General features: G+C 39.8%; 2 protein-coding genes across 7 annotated transcripts in view; one reads left to right on the top strand and one right to left on the bottom strand.

The window, feature by feature from the left end:
- slc29a1b (solute carrier family 29 member 1b) overlaps nucleotides 1-8,096 on the top strand; it is a 26,557-nt gene extending 18,461 nt beyond the window's left edge. For 2 of the 3 annotated variants that reach the window (XM_027153270.2, XM_027153269.2), the window contains 4 exons: nucleotides 715-823; nucleotides 1,567-1,652; nucleotides 3,531-3,730; nucleotides 4,591-5,507. In XM_027153270.2, the coding sequence (XP_027009071.1) occupies nucleotides 715-823; nucleotides 1,567-1,652; nucleotides 3,531-3,730; nucleotides 4,591-4,702 (507 nt within the window). In that variant the 3' untranslated portion in view covers nucleotides 4,703-5,507. Of the gene's footprint in view, nucleotides 1-714; nucleotides 824-1,566; nucleotides 1,653-3,530; nucleotides 3,731-4,590; nucleotides 5,508-7,957 lie in introns of those variants that run through there. The other variant, XM_047806632.1, reaches the window with a different exon arrangement.
- LOC113646777 (CSC1-like protein 2) overlaps nucleotides 7,294-27,371 on the bottom strand; it is a 62,199-nt gene continuing 42,121 nt past the window's right edge. For all 4 annotated transcript variants that reach the window (XM_047806617.1, XM_047806615.1, XM_027153271.2 and 1 more), the window contains 15 exons: nucleotides 26,857-26,927; nucleotides 25,917-25,997; nucleotides 25,183-25,306; nucleotides 23,283-23,416; nucleotides 22,997-23,134; nucleotides 22,502-22,655; nucleotides 20,923-21,029; nucleotides 17,663-17,749; nucleotides 16,782-16,847; nucleotides 14,981-15,143; nucleotides 14,494-14,599; nucleotides 12,985-13,152; nucleotides 12,782-12,897; nucleotides 12,582-12,659; nucleotides 7,294-12,043 (listed from right to left, as the gene is read on the bottom strand). In XM_047806617.1, coding sequence (XP_047662573.1) covers nucleotides 11,858-12,043; nucleotides 12,582-12,659; nucleotides 12,782-12,897; nucleotides 12,985-13,152; nucleotides 14,494-14,599; nucleotides 14,981-15,143; nucleotides 16,782-16,847; nucleotides 17,663-17,749; nucleotides 20,923-21,029; nucleotides 22,502-22,655; nucleotides 22,997-23,134; nucleotides 23,283-23,416; nucleotides 25,183-25,306; nucleotides 25,917-25,997; nucleotides 26,857-26,927 — 1,779 coding nt within the window. In that variant the 3' untranslated portion in view covers nucleotides 7,294-11,857. The remainder of the gene's footprint in view (nucleotides 12,044-12,581; nucleotides 12,660-12,781; nucleotides 12,898-12,984; nucleotides 13,153-14,493; nucleotides 14,600-14,980; nucleotides 15,144-16,781; nucleotides 16,848-17,662; nucleotides 17,750-20,922; nucleotides 21,030-22,501; nucleotides 22,656-22,996; nucleotides 23,135-23,282; nucleotides 23,417-25,182; nucleotides 25,307-25,916; nucleotides 25,998-26,856; nucleotides 26,928-27,371) is intronic.

The raw sequence follows: 27,371 nt of genomic DNA on the forward strand, positions 1-27,371 counted from the left end.
CCTCGGGGGTTTCCTCCGGGTACTCCGGTTTCCTCCCCCGGTCCAAAGACATGCATGGTAGGTTGATTGGCATCTCTGGAAAATTGTCCGTAGTGTGTGAGTGAATGAGAGTGTGTGTGTGTGTGTGCCCTGCGATGGGTTGGCACTCCATCCAGGGTGTATCCTGCCTTGATGCCCAATGACGCCTGAGAAAGCGGTAGAAAATGAGTGAGTGAGTGAGTGAGTGTAGACCTGCCAGCAGTGAGGTGCAGTAATCCAGTCTTGAAATGACTTATAGTAAAATTCACTATAGCACTATAAATACATGACTTACTGTATATAACAAGAACTTCATTCACAGCAGCTGACATTTCCAAAACAATATAGAAAAATAATTTAAAACCCTGAAGAAGCTAGCGAATCGGTTAGCTAGCGAATCGGTTAGCTAGCGCACGATGGTACGTCCGGGTTCCTTTTACTACACCTGATGAACTTTCATAATTTATATTTTTTCAAAGTCAAAAGTTACATCCATGTAAAATATGTCTTTGAGAAGATGAATATGAAGCTACCGCTATTGTAGTAAACCGTTTCGAATTAGAGAGTGGAATTGCGAGCACTAACTAACTTAGCGTTTCATTACGACGACTCGGGTTGTGTGAGAATGTGTCTGTGTGAGTGTGTGTGAGACAAATTTTTCTCACTTGTGTGATATCTCTCTGTTTTGCTCTGTAGATCTGGGTGATGGCGCTCTCTGTGTGTTTTGCCTTCACCGTCACCATCTGTGCTTTTCCCGCCGTGGCTGTAGATGTCAAATCCACCATTGCTAATGGAGGGCTTTGGGGTAAGATAAAGTGTGTGTGTAAATCTTTTTACAAGTTAACCTCGATAGTCAGTTACGTTAAAGTAATGCACACACACTTAAGCATGCACTTGCTCGCACAATCACACACACACTAATGCGCTCAGACGCACTCCCACATGCTCTCATGCACATGCTTGCACTAGCGCACGCACGCACACACACACACACACACACACACACACACACACACACACACACACACACACACACACACACACACACAGTGTATCTGCTCAGTAACTTCATCAAGCTTTCATTATTACTCAACTTTCAATATTCACCACACACACACACACACACACACACAATCTGCCAGGATGTGTTGAATACAGGTATAGACATATATATATATATATATATAGTGTGTGTGTAGTGCAAATAGTCCTGAACATTCAGTGATGGAGGTTTTTTGTGTGCACCACTAAAGAGCCAGCAGTAAATCACACGTATACATTAATGTGAGCCTTCTCATATTTTTATGTTCTCACTTGTGTAGGTTCTATGTAGACTTTTATCGCAGATGGTCCACTTAAACACATTTCTAAAATCGGGCAGTCGTTAATAAACAGTGTCACCAGTTTCGGTTTGCAGAGTAACAGTCTGAAGGAAAGATGGAACGATGGTGTTTGTGTGTTCACGGGAAAGTCTCCAGAAAAATACAACGGAATGTAAAAGCTGTATTATTCTAAACTGCATTTAATTAGTTATGGTTCTCTCATCAGAGAAATATTTCATTCCTGTGTCCGGTTTCCTGCTCTTTAACCTTTGTGACTGGTTGGGACGGAGCCTGACCGCTGTGTGTTCATGGGTAAAACACACACACTCTCACACTCACTCTCACACTCACACTCACACTCTCACACACTCTCACAAACACAGTCACACAGTCACACTCACTCTCACACAGTCACACTCACACAGTCACACTCACACAGTCACACTCACACAGTCACAGTCACACAGTCACAGTCACACTCACTCACAGTCACACAGTCACACAGTCACACTCACACTCACAGTCACACTCACACAGTCACAGTCACAGTCACACTCACACAGTCACACTCACACAGTCACAGTCACACAGTCACAGTCACACTCACTCACAGTCACACAGTCACACAGTCACACTCACACTCACAGTCACACTCACACAGTCACAGTCACAGTCACACTCACACACTCTCACTCTCACTCTCACTCTCACACACACAGTCACACTCTCACACTCTCACTCTCACACACACAGTCACACAGTCACACTCTCACACTCTCACACTCTCACACTCACACAATTATTGTTGCAAAAAATATACTCCATTGAGCATATTTGCTAAACGGTAACCTACAGTATAAAAATGTATTTTGGGTTTAAATTTGTTTCAGATTTGCAAATTCATGCACCAGAAAAAATGGCGCCCTTCAATTTAATAGATAAAAACGATTTCAGTTAATGACTCCAGACAATGAAATAACCAGATAAACTACTTACCAAATATTTTTTTCCCTAAAATTTGTGAAAACCTGCTTGAATTGGTCATGACAAAAAAAAAACCTAAGATCCTTCAAAAATCTAGGAGTTTGACCGATTTTGTGTTCTTCTAAAATTGTGAAATCCTGGAATGACTGATTTAGACAAATGAGTCTGTGTGCATGATGATTTAAAAACAAACAAACAAACAAACAAACAAACAAACACTCTGCATGAAGGAGGGTCCAAAGTCCTCAGTAGTTATCTACAGTCTTGTAAGACATCCAGAAGTCATGGGATATTAAATACAAGGGTGCCAATAATTATAAATCCACCTTTATTAAGAGACGATCAAAATATCACTGGATGAATTTAACACCAGCATGTCTTCGAACGTTTTTGAAGAGCCATTAGGTGAGATGTTAGCATGGTACAAGGAAGAAAAGAAACCGATCAGAGGTTTGCTGTAAAAGGAAACTAATCAGTGAAGTGTGTTGGTGTGATGCAGCCTGGAGAAAAGCAGCGCTCACAGTTACTGATACTATCATCATGTGGATTATTTTCCAGCAACTGCATCTCGGTAGTGTTTTTTTTTTTGTTTTTTTTCCTTTTATAGTTACATTTGTTGATTCTGTTAATTCCTGTCATCACAACGAGGTTTGGCAGACGGCCTTATCCAGAGCGACATATATTTATCTTATGTATACAGCTAAGCGATAGTGGTTAGCCCCCGGGTTCGATTCCCGCCTCCTCCTTGTGTGTGTGGAGTTTGCATGTTCTCCCCGTGCCTCGGGGGTTTCCTCCGGGTACTCCGGTTTCCTCCCCCGGTCCAAAGTCATGCATGGTAGGTTGATTGGCATCTCTGGAAAATTGTCCGTAGTGTGTGTGTGTGTGAGTGAATGAGCGTGTGTGCGTGTCCTGCGATGGGTTGGCACTCCGTCCAGTGTGTATCCTGCCTCGATGCCCGATGACGCCTGAGATAGGCACAGGCTCCCCGTGACCCGAGGTAGTTTGGATAATTCAATTCAATTCAAGTTTATTTGTAAGCGGTAGAAAATGAATGAATGAATGAATACAGCTAAGCGACTGTGGGTTAAGGACCTGGGATTCAAACTCACAACCTTCTGATCATTACCCCAACACCTTAACCACTGAGCATTTGAGAATATGAAGTTACTAAACCGATTATCTAAGGAGTGTTCTCTCTTCTTTCAGCCAGGGAAGGACAGCAAACTGTTGCCAGCGCTTCTGTTAGCGCGCCTGATGTTTGTGCCTCTCCTCATGCTGTGTAACGTCCAGCCTCGCACCGCCATGCCCGTCTACTTTTCCCATGACGCCTGGTTCACCGTCTTCATCATGCTCTTCGCGCTCTCCAGTGGCTACTTAGCAAGCCTTTGCATGTGCTTTTACTCCAAGTGAGTCCAAATCCCACCTCTTTCACACTGGCAAAAGTTTGTGCACACCTGACCATCATACACATTTGTGAATGGTGTGGTTCTTTCCCCCATACTGTTAGAAGTACAGTTGTATAGAATGTTCACCGGACCCGAGAGGTTTGAACTAGAGGTCTTCAAAGGTCCACTTAGATCCGAAAACCTGAGGTCCGACCCGAGACCCGAGCGGGTTCGAGTCTAAAAGTTTCACGTGTACCTCGGACACGTCTCGGGTAATTTAAAATGAATGTGTTTTTACCGAACGGACCCGAGAAGACCCGAACTACTGTATCTCGTGTGTGTGTGTGCATCGACTCGAGTCCTTTTCCAACCTCTCCTCTGTTTGCCAAGACCGCTTGTGACATGTGGCTGGCGACGTGTGGCTGGCGGTAAGCTAATTTTCTTTGAAACAGACCTGTCAATCAATTTTGAATCCACTCTGTAGCGTTTACTTTAGTGTAGAGTTATGCAACATTCGGGTCCAGTCGGGTCGGGTCTAATTTTTTCGGGTTTGTCTTGGGGCGGGTTTGGGTAAAAAGTGATTCGGGTCAGGTACATTTCTTTAGACCCGAGAAGACCTCTAGTTTAAACCTGTTCCAGCATGACCTCTGATGTGGAGGTGAAGAACTCGAGTGTCCTGCACAGAGCCCTGACTCGGACTCAGCCCACTGAACACTTTTAGGATGAACTGGAACACCGACTGATCCCCAGACCTCCTCGCTTGACCTTTCATAATCAAGTGTTCTCAGAAGAACTGAGGCTGTAATATTAGACACACAATTTGGAGAAATCTGAATATATATTCGATATTACGATACCTTTTATCTCTTCTATGTCTTCAGGTTAGTAGACACACACGAGGCAGAGACTGCCGGCGCCATCATGACCTTCTTCATGTCTCTCGGTCTCGCCTTGGGCGCATCCTTCTCCTTCTTGTTCCGTGGGGTCATTTGAGGTCAACGTTCCATCTCACCGGATGTTTAAAAGACCTCGAGTCATTAAGAATTTTTAAATTTTGTTTAATAGAACTTTCAGATCAGTTTAAAGCCGATCCAGGGCGAAGCACGTGAACCGTCCCACACGATGGGTTGTAAAATAATAGTAGTATTACATTTTTTTTTAGTAAACACTACCTCTTTTTTTAAAACAATGATATACGGTATATTAACATATTAACAGTTTTTATCATACATAATTTGTTAAATGGAAACATTTACATAATATAGCCTGACCGTTTTGTTATTTATTAACTTACTACAATTGACTGACAACAGCTTGAAATAATTAACAGAATTTTAGTGTTCGTATTCGGTGGATCCTTTTTTTTTGTTTTGGAGACACAGACTGACACAGACTCCGCAGGTCGCGGCAAAAACCTCTGATCCGTTTTGATCAAATCGGTCGTGTTGTAGTCAGAACCAACGCAGGCTTCAATACAAGAGATCAGACCTGGAGTATACTAAACTGGCTTCAGTTTAAATAGGGAGCTGAAAATAGGGAGGAATCTTGAATATAATGGATTCAAGATATCGAACATTTTCTTTCTTTAGCACATCAGGTGGTCACGGGTTCGAGCCTCAGGACTGCAGAGACGCATCATGACGGAACAAAAACATTGGTGTTTTTTTTTTATCTCCATTGGAGTAAACGATTTGTTCATAAATTCATCTTCGGACCATTTTTCTTTAGCTGCACCCCCCCCCACCCAATTTGTGTGGCTATAAAAAGCAAACCCAAATAAAACATTTTTACATCTTGACTCAGTTTCATTAAAATGTTGTTATGGTCAAGCGTTCCAGTCTGGGGATGTTTTGAGCCACACCTGTATGACTTAACAGGAAAAATAAGTTGGGAGCCAAATAAGTAAATAAGTGCTGCTACAGGAAGGGAGTGTTGTGTTTGGGGGAAAAAAAAGAAAAAAAATATATATATATATATATATATATATAAAAATTATATATTATATATATATATATATATATATATATATATATATATATATATATATATATATATATATTCTTTTTTTTAAATAATAAATATAAAATCAGCTCAGAAAACTAAACTTTCCAGTCTAGAAAGTCATGCACATTCGAATAAGATGAAAGATAAAAACAATTAACATTTTTTTTTTTTTTTTTAATGCAGTCCAGTGATCCGTATCATCACTGCTGGGAAGCTACGTAACGGATCTGAGTTTGAGACGTTCTGCCTGTTCTTTAGCAGGAAAGTCCGTCTACCAAATTGCATAGAATTAAATAGCATTAAAGTTACACAATTCCCGGCTTGCTCATCAGGTATAAACGGAAATTATTTTTTTCCATTCATGTTTTTTTTTTTTATAATGGCAATATTAACCTGCTATGTGAAAATGATCAGCCATTATCTGAAAACACTATACAAATTTACTGAATAGAATAGAATTAAGGAATAAATAATATCAGGTAAAGCGTAATAAGAAATCTTGTGGCATATGTGGTTTTCTGTACACAGATGTTTCACATTTCCGAAGACAGAGGAGGAGGAGAAACGATTGCTTATAGCTGCTATAATGTAAACTATAAACATGTGGAACGATAATACATTACACAGTATTTTATACTAGGAATAGTAAAAAGACTTTACAACGTACTTTTCTAGAAAAAAAAAATGTATACGTCCTTCTGGTACATTCTTACGTAAATCAACACCTTCTGACCAATCACATTCAAGAATACATCAAGATGACTATGACCCAAACGTGGTTTAAAGTGAACCAGAATGTGAAGCGGCAGGTGATTGATTGAAGTAGCTCAGTGATGCGGAGGTTCATGGGTTCGAACCCCAGGTCCACCAAGCTGCCACTGCTGGGCCCCTGAGCAAGACCCTTAACCCTCAGTTGTACGTCACTGGATAAGGGTGTCTGCTAAATGCACAATACAAACGGGATTTAAAAAAGGGGACCGGCTCGTTTTTTTGGTCGTCTGTATCGTTTCTCTTGCCTCAGACACTGTTATTTACACCACAAAGATAAGTGACTTTTAATCTCATTTTATACAACTGAGCAATAAAGGGTTAAGGGCCTTGCTCAGGGGCCCAGCAGTGGCAGCTTGGTGGACCTGATTCCGATTGACAGCCAAACACCTTAACTACATTCTTAACACCTCATACACCAACTACGTGTCGATTTTCACCATAGTTTGTCCCGTGCGCTCTTGCTGTAACTTCTTTACCTTTTCACCACAGTGTTTTTCAGCAAAAAAATAAAAGAAAATCTTTGACATTGACATCATTGCACTAATCACCGCAGTCTCCTCCGCAGACCACACAAATCCATGACTAGACATTGTTCTCATCAAATGTTCTGTTTTTAACTCCCCCGAAGGAGATTCTGACTAATCCACACCCCCCCAGTCAGTTTTTTTTACCAGATTACATCATCTTTCAGAAGAACAAACCCAGTAAATGGTGCTACACTGCCCCCTGCCGATTAGATGAAAAATTGAAGAGGGAAAAAAAAAAAAAAAAAAAAGGAAAGACAGGACAGAAGGGAAGCTACACTCTCACAATGAATATCAAGTTTTATTGATCAACAAACTAAATGTGACATATGCTTCACCAGGGAGACGACAATCAGACCAGAAAGTGTAAAAAATAAATATTACCCATTCAAACAAATCCTACAGCTCCAAATGAAACTAGTGGCTGGTTTAATTAGGTTAATACATCAGTGGTAGAAACTAAACGACGGAGCAAACGTTCTCCTTTTATACAGAATCTATGAGTAGGTCTTACCATTTAATCAAGACGTGTACAAACTGTACATATGTGCATTGGAACACCACCAGGAGGACATAACCAAAGTGTGTATACACACACACACACACACACACACACACACACACACACCTTCATTCACATCCATTAACTAAAAAGTGACAATATTTTTCTGCTCAAATTATTATTAAAGACAACTTAAACAATTAGTTATATATAATTTATATAAATAACAAGAAAAAAAAAACAACCAACAAAAAACAAAACAAAAAAAAAACAAGTGGTGACATTAAAAAGCAAGAGCACAGCAAGTTACCGACATCCCCTTTAATACACATCTGGTATCAAATACTTTAACTGTGTCAGAGATTTTCTTCAAGTGTTTACAAAAATACCCTCAGGCCCTTTTTTCATTTCTTTCTTTCTTTTTTTTATTTTTTTTATTTTTTTTAGAAACCCTCCATCACGACCTCATTACCCTCGAATTCGAAGCGGAGGTGAAACTCCATCAGACCTTCACACGAGTTCAACTTTAAGTGCATTACAAAGAACAGTCCTGTACAAACACGCTGCATTGTTTCCCCGAACACGTACAAAGACAGACACAAGTTTGCTTCAGTATCTCCAGCACGTAGCTACAACATCCAAAAAATGGAGGAGAAGGAGGATGGAGATGAAGAAGAAGAAGAAGAAAAGAAGGAGGATAAAAAGAAGGAGGAAAAGAAGAAGGAGGAAAAAGAAAAAGGAGGAGGAGGAGGAGAGGAAGGAGGAGGAGGAGATGATCTACAAGCGACAAAATATGTAAACAAGGCTCGGGCGATGTGTGTAGCTACAGCTTTCATAGGTTACCTTTGTGTCTACCAGTGAAAAGCCTGGAAACGACGATGGCGCGCGAAATATTAAGCAGCATACCAAAAAAAAAAAAAAGAAAAGAAAAGAAAAAAAAGACAGATATAAACATCGTGTATAAAATAAAAAACACCTGAGACCGTTCAAAAGTTCCTCAAGTCACTGCGCTGAGACTTTTATTTGCTGTATCCAGATCTGCTTGCTGTATTGCGTTGCGTGTTCCTGAAATAAAATAAATCATCACCGTAGATTTGAAAAGATGGAGATTATGTACCGTAATGTACTAAAGGAAAAGAAATCAGTGCAAAACGAACCGAAGCCCCGAAGCAGTGGAGAAAAAAAGATTTGAAGTGCTATGTTGTTATTTTGTCACAAAAATAATTGTCATTTTCAACAATTTTATTTTAATTCAAGATTTTTAGTAAAAAATAATCCCAGCTAGTCTTTTTTTCTGTCTTAGCATCTTTTAGTTTTTTTTTTTTAATGGTTATTTTCTTATTTAACTGATTTAGTTCGATTTTCACATTATTTTAATTTTAATTATTTTATTCTTTTAAGCAGTCACTGTTACATCACTATAAAATCTCATTATTTCATGGTACGTTATACTTCAGTTATTTCTTTATTTTGACACGATTCATTTTGAATTGAAATTATATTCTAAGATTTATGTTATTAAAATGAGTTCATTAACTAGAAATAATGAGATATGAACAATCAAATGTTATAATAATCATTTGGGAATAGTAAATCTTTTTTTTATTTTTTTAAGCTGAATATCTCTATTTTGATGTTCTCTAACTTAATATCGAACAAATTTATTTATTTATTTTTTAAAACAGTTTTTTTTTTTTATTCCATATTTTGTTCCTCAGATAGTAAACGAGCCAGACATTGATCTCTATGAGCATAAAAATTTAGGGAAATAAACCGAATCTAAATAATATCGTGATAATAAAATAATTACCAACATTTTTAGGATGACTTTATTTAACAAAATATTGTTTATATAAAATGCAAAATAATGACATAGCACTACAATTACATTTTTTTTTTTTTTTGGGACAGCTTTTATTTTGGTTCAGAAATTTCAAAAATATTTAGGAATTCAAACCCCCATAAATGCACTTAACAACTCCATCTTTGACTTATTACTTATAGACAACTGTTAGATCTCAAAACCTTGGTGTGTATCTTCTGGTGCGAAAGACGCGTTTTATTCGTTTTTTTTTTCTTCTAAAGAAATTTTTCATGCAAAACCCGCATTTGAGAAAAAAACGTCATCGGATTTCTTCAGTTTCTTTTAAATGATACCATCATCATACGAGCGCACAGGAGTCAAAAGATGGGCAACGATCCACCGTCTGAATTTCATGTAAAATAAATTCAGAAAATTTAAGAAGGAATTAGGAGATGATGTAAACAAGTGGGTTATTTCTGTGAAATCCAGTTTCTTTGCATTTCTGAAAGAAAGACACTGGGATTCTTCACAAACGTCGCACCTCACAACCATTTCAGATTTGATACATGAGCTAATATTAAGACACGACTCTGAAGTAAAAGTTGAACAATGAATAAATAAACAGCTTGTGAAATCTTCTGGTTCATTCTGGAACTTCAGGTCTTCGACTCTGTACCAAAATCCGAACAGCTCAACGTGATCGAGTGTGTTTTTTTTTTGTTTTTTTTTTCTTTTTAAAGACTATTCAAACACATGTATTAAGGTAGTTAAGGTGAAAATAAAAAAAAATAAAAAAATAAAAAAAAAAACACCTCTAGATGTTATTCTAGCCCCTAGTGGCCCCTACTGTAGGAACGCTCACATATTTTGGCTCCAATTCCAAAATGTGAGATCACAAACATGCTAATCTTGTGAAAGATAAAAAACAACAACCAAACAAAAAAAAAAATCACATTGTGAGCTCAGCATTATAAAGTTCTATCTGGGATTTGGGTGAATTACTGGAATTACATTTTTTAAATAAAGTTTTCCATGTGATATTAAAAAAAAAAGAAGGAAAATTAAAAAGATCTGACTCCAAACTTCCAGAAAAACGTTCTAAGCTTTTTCTAAGCGATTCATCATCCGGGATGAAAGCAGCCCGACGGACGGCCGCGGACGATCGTTATCCATCTTCTATCCGTCTATTAACAGAAGAGATCACTTCGGTAGACTCTGTATATTTGGGTGAAAACGTGGTTTAGTAAAAGATTCGGAAACGTTAAAAGGTTAATCACGTAGCTTAACGGCAGGTAAGAACTCGTTAGCGTAACCGGGGCTGAAGAACGCCTAGCATCCCAGTTAGCATGACGTCATCAGATTAGCCCACTAGCAAGCTCTCCCAGAAGAAGCGAATAGCTGTTGTGTGACGGGAATCGATAATAATATTAATTCCGAGGATTTTAATTCTAATAATTGATGATAATAATAAATTCCGAGGATTTTAACTGGAAACAACCTGTTTTTGAATCATTTCCTACAAAAGTGTGTTTTTTTTTTTCTTTACTTCTTAATATTATTAGTTTGTCACCATTATATCAGACGCCATTAGATAAGAGCATTATGAGCTCAAAATGTTACAGCCCTGGTAAGAGCCTTGATGGTATCTTCCCCACAAGATAGAACCTTAAATGCTAATAGAATTTCTTATTCTTAGATCTTATCGACTGTTTTCAGTTGAGGAGAACGAAACCGGGACTCTTGTCTACTGCACGTGTGCTTGGAATGATATTAAACCAGTTTTCTTAGACCAAAAAAAAAAAAAAAAAAAAAAAAGACAGACGGAGGAAGCAATCCTAACTTCTGAATACACAACTAATTCTATAAACTAGCAGTGATTTTAATGTTCGTGACGGCGAGATCAAATCCTAGAGAGTGTCGAGTTACCGTTGTAAAAATCCCACAGACTTTTTTTTTTTTTTTTTTCCTCTCCTACAGAAGTGGAATTTTCCGACCGTTTCCAAGACTTGCGGTTGCGTTTGGAAATCCTTTGTGAATGTCGATCACTTCCGAATTGCTGTAGTAGATCTGTGGCTATTTATATTTTGGCTGGATTTCCATTTGGCTTTTTTTTTTCTCCTCAGGGAGAATTTGAATTGAATAAATAAAGAGCAAAGAAAAAAACCTTTCCTTTGATGGAGGAAACACATTTTTAGATCACACACAATTTACTGATTTTTGTACGACCGGTTTTGGTGCAACACAAATTGCGAGTGTCTACTTGCGTGTAGTCCGAAACAGACATGTATGTGGTGTGAGTGAATATATGCTCAGCGTTTGCAGTTTGTGCTTGATGTATTTGGCAGGAGGAGCTGTGAACATCGAAGTGACAAACTCCTCAGGAACCTACACACTTAGCTCTGCGCATGAAGGAGATGACACACAGTTTGCACAAACATGTGGAAAGCGTAAGCATGGATCTCTGGTCCACCTTCAGTCCCCAGCACACGCCATCTTTCACGCCTCTATCTCCCCCTCTCTCTCGCTCTCCATGGGTGCTGGTATTAGTGGCGAACCTCGTTGGCGATGAGGCTGTCTTCCCCAGATTGGAAGTCGGCCTCGTTCAGGCTGTTGCCTCCGTTGATCATCTCCTCGTCCTGCGAGGATCCCTGGCCGTCTTCTTCTCCGCTGCCTCCTCCCGGCTCATCGGAGTTTGGATCCTGCAGGACCTGTGCGATGTACATCTGCTGCTGCAGGACAGGAAGTGAAGAAAATTACTGAGTGAATCCTATGTTCTAGATCAGGGATGTCAAACTATGGCCCGTGGTGTAATTATATTTGGCCCACAAGATCATATCAAATGTGCATTACAGCAGGCTAGCCGCATACTCCGCTAATACTACAAATCCCAGAATGCCTTGCCACTGTATTGACGTGTAGTCACGGACAGCAAGCGCCTCTCATTCTCTGTTGACACTCGTTAACAACCATGTTACAGTCACATCGGGCAAGTTAATTCCACCCTCCACAAAAATGGCCAAACCAAAGATGGACAATAGGAGCTTTCAGGACAGGAGGGAGGAGATTTTTATTATATATAATAAAAAAAATTATATATATTATATATATATATATATATATATATATATATATATATATATATATATATATATATATATATATTATTATAACTATTACAGCAATAGAAGTATATACACTAATTATTATGTATATTTAATAACTTGTCTTGGGCTTTGTTTGATACAAAGGTTTAAATAAGGGACTTGCCGGAGATTTGTTGGTGGGTGAGGAGCGTGCTGGACGTCCGTTCTCCATACCGTCCACCTCGCTCTCCTTAGTGTCAATCTGAGAGTGAGAAAGACAAAGAAAGGAAAGAGATCATGGGGGATGAGTAGGTGCACTCTATCAGAGCTAGCCGCTCTACTCTAGGGCCAGCAAGGGCGTACCTTTAACGGTGTAACTCGTACCTTGTAGTTGTGAGCGCTGAGATACTTGAAGTGGCCGAAGCAGACGTGTGAGAGACAAACCACGATGGTGATGATGAGCACCACGAAGGTGAACATGGATGTTGGAGTCACGAAACCTGTCCAGGGAGAAATATTGGGTACTGGCCTATGTACACACACATACACGCACACGCTCTAGCACACACACACACACTGCTCCTCACCTGTGCGTACAGTAGAGAAGAACAGCAGCCAGAAGAGGCAGAGGATGGGCGCGGCCACCACCTGATTGACGGCTCCGGAGTGGATCTTCTTGTCGAGTTTAGAGGGCAGGTAAGCGTAATACATATTGTAACGATCCACTAAATGCTTTAACAACATGTACATCAGGCCTGGAGTCAAACACACAACACACACACACACGCAACAAATAACTTACCATGACACATGTTAATACGAATGTGTTTGGTACTGATGCTGAGATGCTACTGTTTCTATAGTAACAACACAGGAATTAAACAGGATTTTTTTCATTTTTTATAAAGGAATCTATCGGTGCCGTGAAATTACAAGATGCTTATTCAGCATGTTTTGAAAGGATTCTCCAGTGCGTCCACACACACATACACACACGCGCACACACACACACACAGTTTTGAGAAGCCAATCAGCCGACAAATGCTTGTCTTTGGACTGAGGGAGAAAACCAGAGAACCTGGAGAAATCCCCGGAAGCACAAGGAGAACTTGCAGACAAGAAATCAAGCTTCTTGGCTTTTATATTAGAGGTTTGCAAAGAAATTGCACTTTACAATACCGCAAACCTCGTGATTTGCAGCCGGAAGACGGCTTGATATGCTGGTGTGAGATCTGCTCAACACTGGCGTCATCACTGCTGCACTGAAACATGTGAGCACTACCTGCTGCACCCTGTTTTAATGCAGAGCCAATCCTCAACAACCTGATGAGTCATACTGCTAACAGGAGGGTGTGTGTGTGTGTGTGTGTGTGGGGAGAAATAGTTATACTGTCAAAACCTTTTCCTTTCCATTACCATCTCCTGATTCCTGTGAATGAATATTCACCACAGGCAGACTATATTTACACACACACACACACACACACTCTCCTAGATTGACTCTGGGAATATCGGTGCCAATATTTATGCAACAGCAGCGGGGTGTTCTCCAAATATGCAACATATGCCTTTCTTCTTTCTCCCCCCCCCAGACAGGCAGGAGAACAGACAAAGGAAAGAACAAGAGAGAGAGAGAGAAAGAGAGAGAGAAAGAGAGAGTGAGTGTGTGAAAGAGAAGGGGGGAGAGGGGGGGTGCTACTTATGACACATTAAGCAGCTCACCAGTAGGAGGCACTCTCCAAACACACAATGATTACACCACCATTTCAGCGGTAAGATCGGAAAATGAACAGGTGTAATTACTAGTCCGATGAGTCACACGAGTTTTCTTCATTTGCCAGATTCTCACCAATTCCATTTGTTTATCTCTTTACTGAATTCATTCTCTTCATTCTCCCCTTTCCTTCCAATATCTTGGCTCTCTTCCCGTACTTCTCCCCCCCTCCCTTCTCCTCTCTCACTCTTGTGCTTTCGTTTATCTCAACCCCAGATTTTTCCCCATTTTAAATGGACTGCTTTAATTCCCTCCCTTCATTCAGTTTTTTTTTTTTTTTTTGTGAATGGACTGCAGTGTTTGGGGGCGGAGCAAGACTCACCGAAGGGCACGATGATTGGGCAAGTGATGCTGTACGTCATGACGACGGTAAAGACGCACATCATCCATGCGTATGCTGCGCCGAACTGAAACTCATAGGCCTGGTGCTGCAAGGTCATGTTATATATACACACACACACACACACACACACACACACACACACACACACACACACACACACCCCAAATGAATTTTCTAAACTCTCAGGTCTCTCCATGTTCTTTATTCTTTATGTATGGAAATTTATTAACAATAATTGATGGGGTGCCAAATTTTGTAACCCCATGATTACTGCATGGAAAATGCTCCTTAAATATACCAGTGTACACAATCAAACTTGAGAGAGAGACAGAGAGAGAATGAGAGGGGAGAGCGAGAGAGAGAGAGAGAGAATGAGAGACAGAAAATGTAGATATGCTTCAAAAATGTTTTTGTACATGTGTGTGTGTGAGTGTGCGAACGTGTGTGTGTGCCCTCTGTGTTATACCCGTTTGACGTTTCGTCTCTCAGCAGCAGATCGAGCCAGGCACAAACGGATCATGTACATCAGAAGACCCGGAATGCGAAGGAGATCCATCGCGTTCCCGATGAACGCAGACGCTATTACATAGTTCACGAAAAAAGCTCCGTTATCAGGTAGGAAGACGCACCTGCAATACAGGAGATGGAAACACTCACAATCTGATGCACACTGAAGAGATTTTTAATTATCGATTTTGAATGTTTTCTTATCCTGAACACCTTAAGCATGAATACAAGAGGGGAGATACGGTGGAGAGGGGTAGATAAGGTGGAGTGGGTGTAAATACACTGGCGTGAGGGAAGATACAGTGGCGTGGGAGTAGAAACAGTGGTGTGGGGGTAGATACAGTGGCATGGGGGTAGATACAGTAGAGCGGCTGTAGATACAGTGGCGGATGGGTAGAAACAGTGGCGAGGGGGTAGATACAGTAGAGCGGCTTTAGATACAGTGGCGAGGGGGTAGAAGCAGTGGCGTGGGGGTAGATACAGTAGAGCGGCTGTAGATACAGTGGCGAGGGGGTAGAAACAGTGGCGTGGGGTAGATACAGTAGAGCGGCTGTAGATACAGTGGCGAGGGGGTAGAAACCGTGGCGAGGGGGTAGATACAGTGGCGAGGGGGTAGAAACAGTAGAGCGGCTGTAGATACAGTGGCGTGGGGGTAGATACAGTAGAGCGGCTGTAGATACAGTGGCGTGGGGTAGAAACAGTAGAGCGGCTGTAGATACAGTGGCATGGGGGTAGAAACAGTGGCGTGGGGGTAGATACAGTAGAACGGTGGTAGATACAGTGGCGTGGGGGTAGAAACAGTGGCGTGGGGTTAGAAACAGTAGAGCGGCGGTAGATACAGTGGCATGGGGGTAGAAACAGTAGAGCGGCTGTAGATACAGTAGAGCGGCTGTAGATACAGTGGTGTGGGGGTAGAAACAGTAGAGCGGCTGTAGATACAGTGGCGTGGGGGTAGAAACAGTAGAGCGGCTGTAGATACAGTGGTGTGGGGGTAGATACAGTAGAGCGGCGGTAGATACAGTGGCATGTGGGTAGAAACAGTAGAGCAGCTGTAGATACAGTGGCATGGGGGTAGATACAGTGGCATGCATAAATTTGCAGACCATTAGGACAAAATGCACTAACTCAGCACTCAGAGGTGTCCTGGTACCGGAAAATAACCAACAAAAGGATGGAGTGATGAAGCAGAAGTTTTTTTTTCCTCTCTTTAACAACAGCAGTTTGTAAACAATTCCAATTTTGAAAGAGTTATTTAATAACAAAAATCATTTATAGTTACAGTTAATGTCGTGCCAATAAAACGTAATGTTTGTTATCACTTACATTACAGCAGCTACAAATCGTCTCTATTTCAACAGTCATGTTACTCAGAAACTCCTCTATCCTGAAGACTAAAGTTGAAGCTTCATCTGTCTGTTTCAAAAGCACCAACATTGGAGACTCCTTCCGTAAATGTTAATTAAACACGACATTTGTGCATTAACCCGTAATGTAGAAATTAAAAACGCGACACAAAACCTGTTATTAAATCGGGCCAATCAGAATCACATCGAATTATATTACATATCAGACTTTAAATAATATAAAGTATAGAATTTCCTTATGTCCAGAAAGGAAGCTACGCCCATTTGTACGCGACTGTACAGACGACGGAACGAATACATCTTTATTTTAAAGCATGTCAAAGATTTAAACCGAGTCGACAAATTTAAACCAAAAAAACAAAACATATGAAAGTTCTAAAAAATCATTTCACTTACTCGAACCGGACAGCAGCAACAGCTAGGAACTGCGTGTCAAAAAGCCAGCGGAAAAACACATCCAGACTGTGAAGAGTAAAGCCAAAGTTAATTCTCATTGGTGGAAACCATGTGATGCATTAAAATGTGAACATGTTATTAATGTTAACGAGTCATTCGATGAAATATTCTCAGGTCTTACAGAGATTATATATTATACTGATATTATTATTATTAGCTCGGTCGGATTTACTGTAGTAACCATAAAGAATGTCAGTTCTTCCACCAATGATCAAGATGGGATTCAAATAATACGGTGATCCGTCGTTTATCGCGGTTAACGGGGACTGGAACCCCTCGCGATAGGTGAAAATCCGAGAATAGGATTGGCCCTAAGTTTGACCTTTTCACTGATGGTCATCATCTTCCTCTTGGGGTCACTAGAGGAATCTTTCGCAGGGGCACGGCGCTTTGGAGGCTCAGATCTCGCGCCGGGAACCAATCATGTGCCTTGTCTGATTGCCCGTGGGTATGTACAAAGCCTCTGAGGGAGTTTCTCTCTATGTCTGGCATCCTGGGAAACAGCTTTTTTTTTTCTTCGATGAAATTTTTCGATGCACCGAGGCCGCGAAACTTGAACCGCGAAGTGGCGAGGGATTACTGTACCCACATTAATGCATTTAAATAGTTATTGTATGAGCTAAACTTTCTGTACTCGTTGAATCTGTCATTTAATTACAGACTGAAGCACGCCACAAAACGTGATGTCCTCGATCAGTCGATCATCAGATCGAGCAGTTTAGGAAATTTGAAGATCCCGGTGATTAGCTTTTTAATCTTCTGTGGCTGAGTTCTGTTTGGGTTTCTGTATTTCTATCTTCCTTAGAAAGCAAACATTTTACCTGCTGAGGCCCAAAGATGGCAGCAGAAGGACCATGAAGATGAGAAACGTGTAGCATTTGTGCATGGTGGTCCGGTTTTCACCCGACCTACAATAAAACACACAAGGAGAACACTAAGTATCTGCTACATTCAAATTCTCACAAAACCCTTGTTTAAGTGTGCTGACTTGTTTCAAGTAAAAAGGACAGAAATTAAAGGAAGTACAGTAAAAAACTCCATAACTTAGATTCTGTGTGAACTTTAACATAATGCTACTAAGTAACTGCACTTTACTTCAGTTAACTGTACTTTATAGTAATTTTTGCTTTCTTTCATAGCAACATTACATTTGTTACCGCAAAAAAAATTGAAGTAAAAACTAAATTTCTTTGTATATTTTTTTTTACAAAGCAGTTTAACCGTAGTAATAAAATTGCTTAATTTGTTTTGCGTTACTTTTAAGTAATTGCACACTGTTATGTTAAATACATTTATTATTTTAAAAAACTGCTTTGTTACTTCATTAGCTAATTGCATCATACTTTAGATTGTATGGAACTTTCTACTAATTATTGTCTGTTACTTTCAAGTAACCACACTAGCAAAAATAAATAAATAAAAATTATTAACAGTTAATGTACATCCTTACTTGAAATAAATTAAAATTTGTTGCTGTTAATGTAAATGTTCATCGATAATGTTTTTGTGCTAGTTTTTTTTATTTCTTTTGCTAGTGTTTTGCCTTTAAAGTAACTGTACTTTGTTAAATGAAAAGCACTCATGTTGACGTAATTGTCCTTTAAAATATACGCAAGTATTTAACAAATATAAGTATTTGTTCATTACGCTATTTTGAATTAATTATTCTTTGTTAGTTCAAAGTAATTCGACTTTTTCAAATCAATTTTATTTTGCTACTTTAAAAAATTTCAAAGCCATTCATAAAGTATTCATAGCTATTTTTTTTAGTTCAAAGTAGTTACACGTTTTCACTAATGCGAGTTTACTTTTTTTTTTACTTCAAATTAACTTTACTTTGTTACTTACAAAGTTATTGTCCTAGTTTGTTACTTCAAAGTGAAGTTCAAACATTCTTATAAGAAATGACATAATTGGTCATTAGTAACAAAACAATTGTTACTAAGTGCTTTGTTACCAAAAAGTACTTTTGCTATGTTAAATGAAAGTAATTGTAGGTCAAGTATTTGTATTTTTGTTACTTTAAAAAACATTTCATATTTTACAACATAAGTTTGATTGTAACAAAGCAAAATTTGTTTTTTAGGTAACAAAGTAAGTACAATTTATTACTTAAAAATAATTGTATTTTTGTTACTTCAAAAAAAACCTTTCAATTTTACAACATCATTTTGACTGATATGAAGCAAAAACATTTATAGGTAACAATCAAAATTATGTTGTAAAACATGAAATGTTTTTTGAAGTAAGAAAAATACAATGAATTACTTTGAAGTAATAAATAACAATTACCTTGTTACCTAATTTAGATATTTTTTTGCTTTATCTCAAAGTAATTGTAGTACTTTTTTTTAACTTGAATCAAAGTAATTGGAATTAATCGCTTCAAAGTAAATGTATTTTTGTTACTTCAAAATGGTGTCAAACACTATTTCATGCTTTTCATCAGCAATGTTGTACTACAGTACCAGCGAGCTTCAATTTGACAATTTTTGTGTAACTTTCTCCAGTACATAAACACTGTACTAACTTCCTACACATTGTCTGTATTCAGTCAACACAGTAAAAAAAAGCAGATGCTGAAATCTTGTGACACATACCACTGATGGTGAGGCTGAACTTATGCAACGTTGCCATGACTCGTCACAATGTGTGTGTGTGTGTGTGTGTGTGTGTGTGTGTGTGTGTGTGTGTGTGTGTGTGTGTGTGTGTGTGTGTGTGTGTGTGTGTGTGTATGAGACAGAACGCAACTGTACTTCAGGACAATGCAAAGATTTATATCTTCACTAGCAAAACGAAGGTGAATTTTTCTAATAGTTCTAATAGTTTTTCTAATAAAACAAATAAAATTTTACTAGAAATATCTAAAAGAAGTTTATTCTATAAGCAGTTGATTCTCATTCATTATTATTTAGTGTTTGAAATAAGCACCATAATATTAGTCAATTTGTAAAGAAAAAAAAATCGAATGCAAAGAAATGTAATTTTTACTTCAAAGTAATTAACCGGAAGTTATAAAATCGCTGAAGTAATTTTTGTTGTTGTTGTTAGTTTAAAGTAGTTGCACACTGTTATATTAAAAGCCCTTTATTTATTATTTATATAAGAACAACTGTACTTTGATTCATAAAATAGAATTTTTTTTTTTTTTTTACTTTGGAAGTTTTATGAATAAGTCAATTAAAAAGTCAATTTTAAACATGAAATTAACAAAATTTATAAAGGGAGATGAGAAATTTCTAACCAGGTGGAAATTCTTCACAGATTTCAAAGTCATTTCAAACAAGTAAATTTAGACTCTTCTTAATTTTGATACAGATTAAAGAAGAAGAAGAAAAAAGCCCTGGCAGCATTCAGCCCAAATTTGGTCAGATTATTCCCTCCACGTTTTAAAACCAGTGTGCCGAATTTCACGAGTTTTCACAAGATGGATCTATCGGTTTCCAAAGACACCATAGGAAGCAAAGGAGAAGAAGAAGGAGGAGACGTAGAAGAAGAAACCATCAGTGTTGGCCATCATATTTGTCTACAAACATAACTATAATAGGCTTAATATCCTAATATTCATTTTATAATGAGATGTATATGAGATCCGTTCGTCTCCTACTTTAGATTGAAGATATTTCTGCATAGTTTTAAATGCAATACCGTATTTTACCCTAAAAATGGGCAACTTAACCAAGAACATTTTTTTTCCACAATACAGCAAAACAGCCAGAGAAAAAAGATCTGAAACAAATGATATCAGACATTTTGCAATATTGTGTTAATAATGAAAACATTCTATATAGTGCAACTTAAAATACTTCAAACCATCATCTAATTATTAATTGCAATTATAGATTATTTTAAAGGCAGCAGTCACTGATGCACTACAAACCTACAAAACAGCCTCTCTAAGATGGTAAATCACAATCAGGATGATTTTTAAAAACAGTGACACCAGGCTTAGTTAGCATACATGGTGACTAACATATCAGAATTCATATATCATATGTATTTTTTTTCCTTTTTACAAACGTATCATTAACATCTCTCCTTTAATCGCTAGCTGTTCATTGAGTGTAAGGAGTCTGCATACCGAGTCCAGTGGGCCTCGAAGAAACCCGAGTAGTAGACGATCGTGGGCAGGAGAGCAGAGAAAGCCCACAGAAGTAGAGTGGGGAAAAACTGGGTGATGATGGGATTCTGAATGAAAGAAATAAAGAAGAGTGATAGTTAAGAGTTGAATCCCTCCTGAAAATGAGTCACCGTTTCAAATTCCGAGGCATCCGCTTCCACCTCCAACTCCACTGTTTCACTGATTTCCTGCCAACCGCTGTCTTATGTAAGGCGAGCTAAGAATACACCAAATATATATTTATATATAAAGGAAAAACATATTTAGCAAGCTCCTGTCATCATTCTAGCCTCAACGCTTAGACGATGCCTACACTCGCTATACAGGATAGCTGAGCAACGCAGTCAATTCCATTCAGTTTCATCAAAGCACAAATTAAAGAAAAGTCATTGGGACAACCTGCTAGGCATCCACTCTGAAAATCATAGTTAAGTCATTTATGGGGGAACAATTCACATCCCAGCTGGTGTTTGACCAAAATCTGCCACTTTAAGCACTATCTAACTATCTGGAAGTCAAACCACACATTTGTCACAATGCCGCCGATCCTTAAAAACCTGAACGGCAGAAGTCAGCAAACTGCAATTATGTAATTGTACATTATATTTTGAACTTATTCTGATTCTCTTTTATTTACATTTTCTTTTAATAGTCTTAATAAACAGAATTTTGTACTAATTTCAAGCTTATTATTATTATTATTATTATTATTATTATTATTGACTTGTTGGTAAAAAACATTTCTCATAAGCATGAAAGCATCTAAATAACCATAGATTTCATTCATAATAACCTCATTGCAAGTATTGTTTCATAAATTTGTCCTTTCATATGTTAAGATATGTTTTTGAACTGAAGACAAGATTTATATATATATTACACACACACACACACACACACACACACACACACACACACACACACACACACACACACACACACACACACACACCTATCTATCTATCTATCTATCTATCTATCTATCTATTACACACACATTTTATACATATATGTATGTGTGTGACTTCTGTATATATGCACACATAAATAAATACATATATAAATAGACACATACAGTATATCTATCAACACATATATACCGTATACCACACTCACATACTAAGTATATCCACACAAACACACCAGACACTCACATACTGTACACACACACACACACACACACACACACAGTGTATATATCCCCACACTGTATATAGTATATACACTGTATGGATATATAATATGTATTCTGTATATAATATATCCCCACACTGTATATAGTATATACACTGTATAGTATATAATATGTATTCTGTATATATACATGCATAAATACACACAATATCCATCCAATATATATATATCCACACAAACACACCCAACACTCACATACTGTATACACCCCACCCCACCCCACCACACACACACACACACACACACACACACACACACACACACACACACACACACACACACACACACACACACACAGTGTGTATATCCCCACACCCATCCACCCCCGGGTTAAGTAGAGGCTTACATTGAGATACTCCACTGGTTTGGTAACATTAAACTTATCCATGGTGGAAATGATGATGGCTGGGGTTGTGAGGAAGAAGAGCAGTAGGAAGAGGATGCAGTTAATGATTAAGCATCGGATCCACCACGAAACGCCTCCCAGAGACAAATGCTCCCTGTAGAATCAGAGAGAAAACACTCAGAAAGCACAGCAGAGGTGGGAGGACCGAAGCTCCACCAGAACAGCCATAATTCTAGTTATGAATATTGTTAATGCTGCCATTCTAAAAACCCAAAACCCATACGCACAAACTCACATCAGACAAAAATATGAAAGTAAAACATACCTATAAATATCAATCCACAAGAAAATTGTGTATTATTTCGTTAAACATTTGGTATGACTAAAACAACAGTAACAACAGATGGGGGTCTAAGGGGTCCGAGCACTGCCTCGCACCACCTCCACAACTCACTGCAGTGTATCGAAAGGGTGTGAAGTGGCTACAGGGCTCACCAGCGCACATTCTGGGGGTCGGGAGCGTAGGTCACGCTCCAATTATAGATGTGAAGACTCTCGCTGAACTGAGAGGACCGTGGCTCCTGATGACACATACAGCCCTGACACTGACATGCGTTAAAGTCTTTCAGGATTCTACACAGAGAACGAGAGAAATTTCACGGCAGTGAGATACATTTCTATCATAGACGTCAATAAATCATAAACACGATCAAAAATCAAGCCCCGGGGCATCCGTAGGAGGCTGAAAATAACAACACTGACTCATGGTAGTGTCACTCACATCGCAGTCATGGCCTCATTTTGGAAGGTGACAAAAGCCATGCCCAGTGGTTTGGTGTTGACCTTCTCTTTCTCCTTTCTGTACTCCTCTTTAAGTTTGGCTTCCAGCTTTGTGTAGTAGCTCACGGCTTCCTCCTGTAGGAGACGAATCGAGACGCGTCAAGATGCGTATACGATACTGTAGAGCACACTGTAGTCTGTTACTGTTATTACGCGTCGTGTATTTGTTACACAGCTGCTACTACATTATGGTGTGAATGCAGTCTGTTGAAGTGTGTCTGTGTGTGCGTGTTGTGTGTGTTACATGGCTGTCAGTGGATCTAATGTGCTAGTGCCTGAACACAGTGTGTCCATTATTAGTGTGTATGCGTTTTGCAACAGTTGTTAGTGTGTTATAACCTCGCACTACCACACTACTAGCATTGTACCACAAATGCAGTGTGTTACAAGGCCATTAGTGTGTATGCAGCGTGTTACAAGGCCATTAGTGTGTATGCAGCGTGTTACAAGGCCATTAGTGTGTATGCAGCGTGTTACAAGGCCCTTAGTGTGTATGCAGCGTGTTACAAGGCCCTTAGTGTGTATGCAGCGTGTTACAAGGCCCTTAGTGTGTATGCAGCGTGTTACAAGGCCATTAGTGTGTATGCAGCGTGTTACAAGGCCATTAGTGTGTATGCAGCGTGTTACAAGGCCATTAGTGTGTATGCAGCGTGTTACAAGGCCATTAGTGTGTATGCAGCGTGTTACAAGGCCCTTAGTGTGTATGCAGCGTGTTACAAGGCCCTTAGTGTGTATGCAGCGTGTTACAAGGCCATTAGTGTGTATGCAGCGTGTTACAAGGCCCTTAGTGTGTATGCAGCGTGTTACAAGGCCCTTAGTGTGTATGCAGCGTGTTACAAGGCCCTTAGTGTGTATGCAGCGTGTTACAAGGCCCTTAGTGTGTATGCAGCGTGTTACAAGGCCCTTAGTGTGTATGCAGCGTGTTACAAGGCCCTTAGTGTGTATGCAGCGTGTTACAAGGCCCTTAGTGTGTATGCAGCGTGTTACAAGGCCCTTAGTGTGTATGCAGCGTGTTACAAGGCCCTTAGTGTGTATGCAGCGTGTTACAAGGCCCTTAGTGTGTATGCAGCGTGTTACAAGGCCCTTAGTGTGTATGCAGCGTGTTACAAGGCCCTTAGTGTGTATGCAGCGTGTTACAAGGCCCTTAGTGTGTATGCAGCGTGTTACAAGGCCCTTAGTGTGTATGCAGCGTGTTACAAGGCCATTAGTGTGTATGCAGCGTGTTACAAGGCCCTTAGTGTGTATGCAGCGTGTTACAAGGCCCTTAGTGTGTATGCAGCGTGTTACAAGGCCCTTAGTGTGTATGCAGCGTGTTACAAGGCCATTAGTGTGTATGCAGCGTGTTACAAAGCCATTAGTGTGTAGGCAGCGTGTTACAAGGCTCTTAGTGTGTAGGCAGCGTGTTACAAGGCCCTTAGTGTGTATGCAGCGTGTTACAAGGCCCTTAGTGTGTATGCAGCGTGTTACAAGGCCCTTAGTGTGTATGCAGCGTGTTACAAGGCCCTTAGTGTGTATGCAGCGTGTTACAAGGCCCTTAGTGTGTATGCAGCGTGTTACAAGGCCCTTAGTGTGTATGCAGCGTGTTACAAGGCCCTTAGTGTGTATGCAGCATGTTACAAGGCCCTTAGTGTGTATGCAGCGTGTTACAAGGCCCTTAGTGTGTATGCAGCATGTTACAAGGCCATTAGTGTGTATGCAGCATGTTACAAGGCCCTTAGTGTGTAGGCAGCATGTTACAAGGCCCTTAGTGTGTATGCAGCATGTTACAAGGCCATTAGTGTGTATGCTGTGTGTGTGTGTGTGTGTGTGTGTGTGTGTGTGTGTGTGCGCACGCTCTTCACCTCTTCACATCCTTTAATGATACAACAGCACAAGTGGCCACAGGGTTTAGGGTTGATCATAGTGGGCATGTGCTCTTTTGCCTGCAGATCTGTAAAGAACTTCTTACTACGCTCAGTCTTCTTCCTGTACACACACACACACACACACACACACACACACACACACACACACACACATTAAATAAAGGCTGTCAGAAGGCTGCATTGTTGTTCTCATGGATTATCTATAAGGCAGAATTAACGCATCAGCAGCTCATTTAGGTCACCCCATCCATGCACTCATGCACACACACTCTTCCTCTCTCACATACACATCACCTCGCACCCTCTCACACACACACACACACACACACACACACACACACACACACACACACACACACACACACACACACTTTTCTCTGGACACATTACAAATCAATAAGCCCTTGGCAAGAACTCGCTTCTCCTGGCTTAGCACTTGGCCTGAGGGTTCATGAGAGTCTTCTGTCTCACAACATTATAATCCAAGCACAAACCATGATACAAAGACAAAAACAAAACTAAACTGTAAAGCTTTAAAACTAATCCTGGCATTAGAACTCATACTTAACCTGCTACTCTGCATCACACTATAGTTTTTTCCCCCCCTCATATGGTCGTGTTTTGTATTTCCGTTTATCATCTTGTACTGTATGATGTGCTCGAATTCAAAACTATAAAATGTCAAACATAAAAAATAAAGGAGTGTGTACCTCTCGGCGTTGAGGGCCATGAGTTTGGCCACGTTGTAGCAGATGCGTGCTTCCAGCACCACACAGTTCTCGTAGGCTTGCCTGCAAAATGTGAGACCTCAAATCATCATCAGACAAACACTGAATATGAGCTCTGAACATTCACACTCCAACTCCAACACCAGCTCCACTAACCAGCCCCAACTTCTCCTACAACGGATTATATGTGGCTAAAATGACCACAGTGTAAATAAAAATAAAATGAAAAACTCAGATCATTCCTGTCAGAGCGGTTAGAAGAGCTGGGAGAGAGCAGAATCGACAAAAAACAAAAAAACAAAACAAAACAAAAAACGCTCTATCCATCCATCTAGCCATCCATGCATCAATCTATCCATTCATCCATCTTTCTAGCCATCCATCCATCTAGACATCAATCCATGCAGCCATCAATCCATACAGCCATCAATCCATCCAGCCATCAATCCATCCAGCCATGCATCTATCAATCCATCCATCCATCTAGCCAACCATCCATCCATCTAGCCATCCGTCCATCCATCTAGCCATCCATCCATCCATCTAGCCATCCATCCATCCATCCAGCCAGCTTGCCATCCATCCAGCCATGCATCTAGACATCCATTCATTTAGCCATCCATTCATCTATCCATTTAGCCATCCATCCATCCATCCATCCATTTAGCCATCCATCCATCCATCCATCCATCCATTTAGCCACCCATCCATTTAGCCATCCATCCATCCATCCATTTAGCCATCCATCCATCCATCCAGCAATCCATCCATCCATCCATCCAGCAATCCATCCATCCATTTAGCCATCCATCCATCCATCCATCCACCCAACCACCCCCCTAGCCATCAGCCTGTCAGAGCAGTTAGAAGGGCCGTGAGAGAGCAGAATCGACAGGGGAAAAAAAGGCGACTGAAATCGTACTCAAAGTGCTGTTTGATCTGGATCTCCTCTGCATACTTCGAGATGCCGTTGATAAATAAAGTGCGTTTCACCTGGAAACAGAGAGAGACAGAAATAAAGAATCAGCACTTGCAGCATCTTCGCTTCTCTACACAGCAGCTTTCTCCCGTGAAACTGGAGACGCTCACAGAGGAATGTAGGTCAGCGCTATAGACAGACTTCATCCATATTTATACAGTAGAGACGTATTCTGTACGCAGCGGTCTGAGGGGTGAAGATAAACCTTTCCTTATGGACGGATTGGTGAGAGAAATGTACTCGACGGAGTCCACACTACTGCGGCAATACATTTATATCCGATATAATTTATATATTACTGTGTAATATCAAATCAATCAATCAATCAATCAATCAATAAATAAATAAATAAGCATAAAATCCTAGAGAAATTCAAAGGTAACACAAACGCGCATGACCTCGCTCGGGATCAGTCGCTCGTGTTTGTTCCTTTTTAAAAGAGAAATGAAAACGAAAAC

Source organism: Tachysurus fulvidraco, chromosome 2, assembly GCF_022655615.1.
Source record: "Tachysurus fulvidraco isolate hzauxx_2018 chromosome 2, HZAU_PFXX_2.0, whole genome shotgun sequence".
NCBI classification, from domain to species: domain Eukaryota; kingdom Metazoa; phylum Chordata; class Actinopteri; order Siluriformes; family Bagridae; genus Tachysurus; species Tachysurus fulvidraco.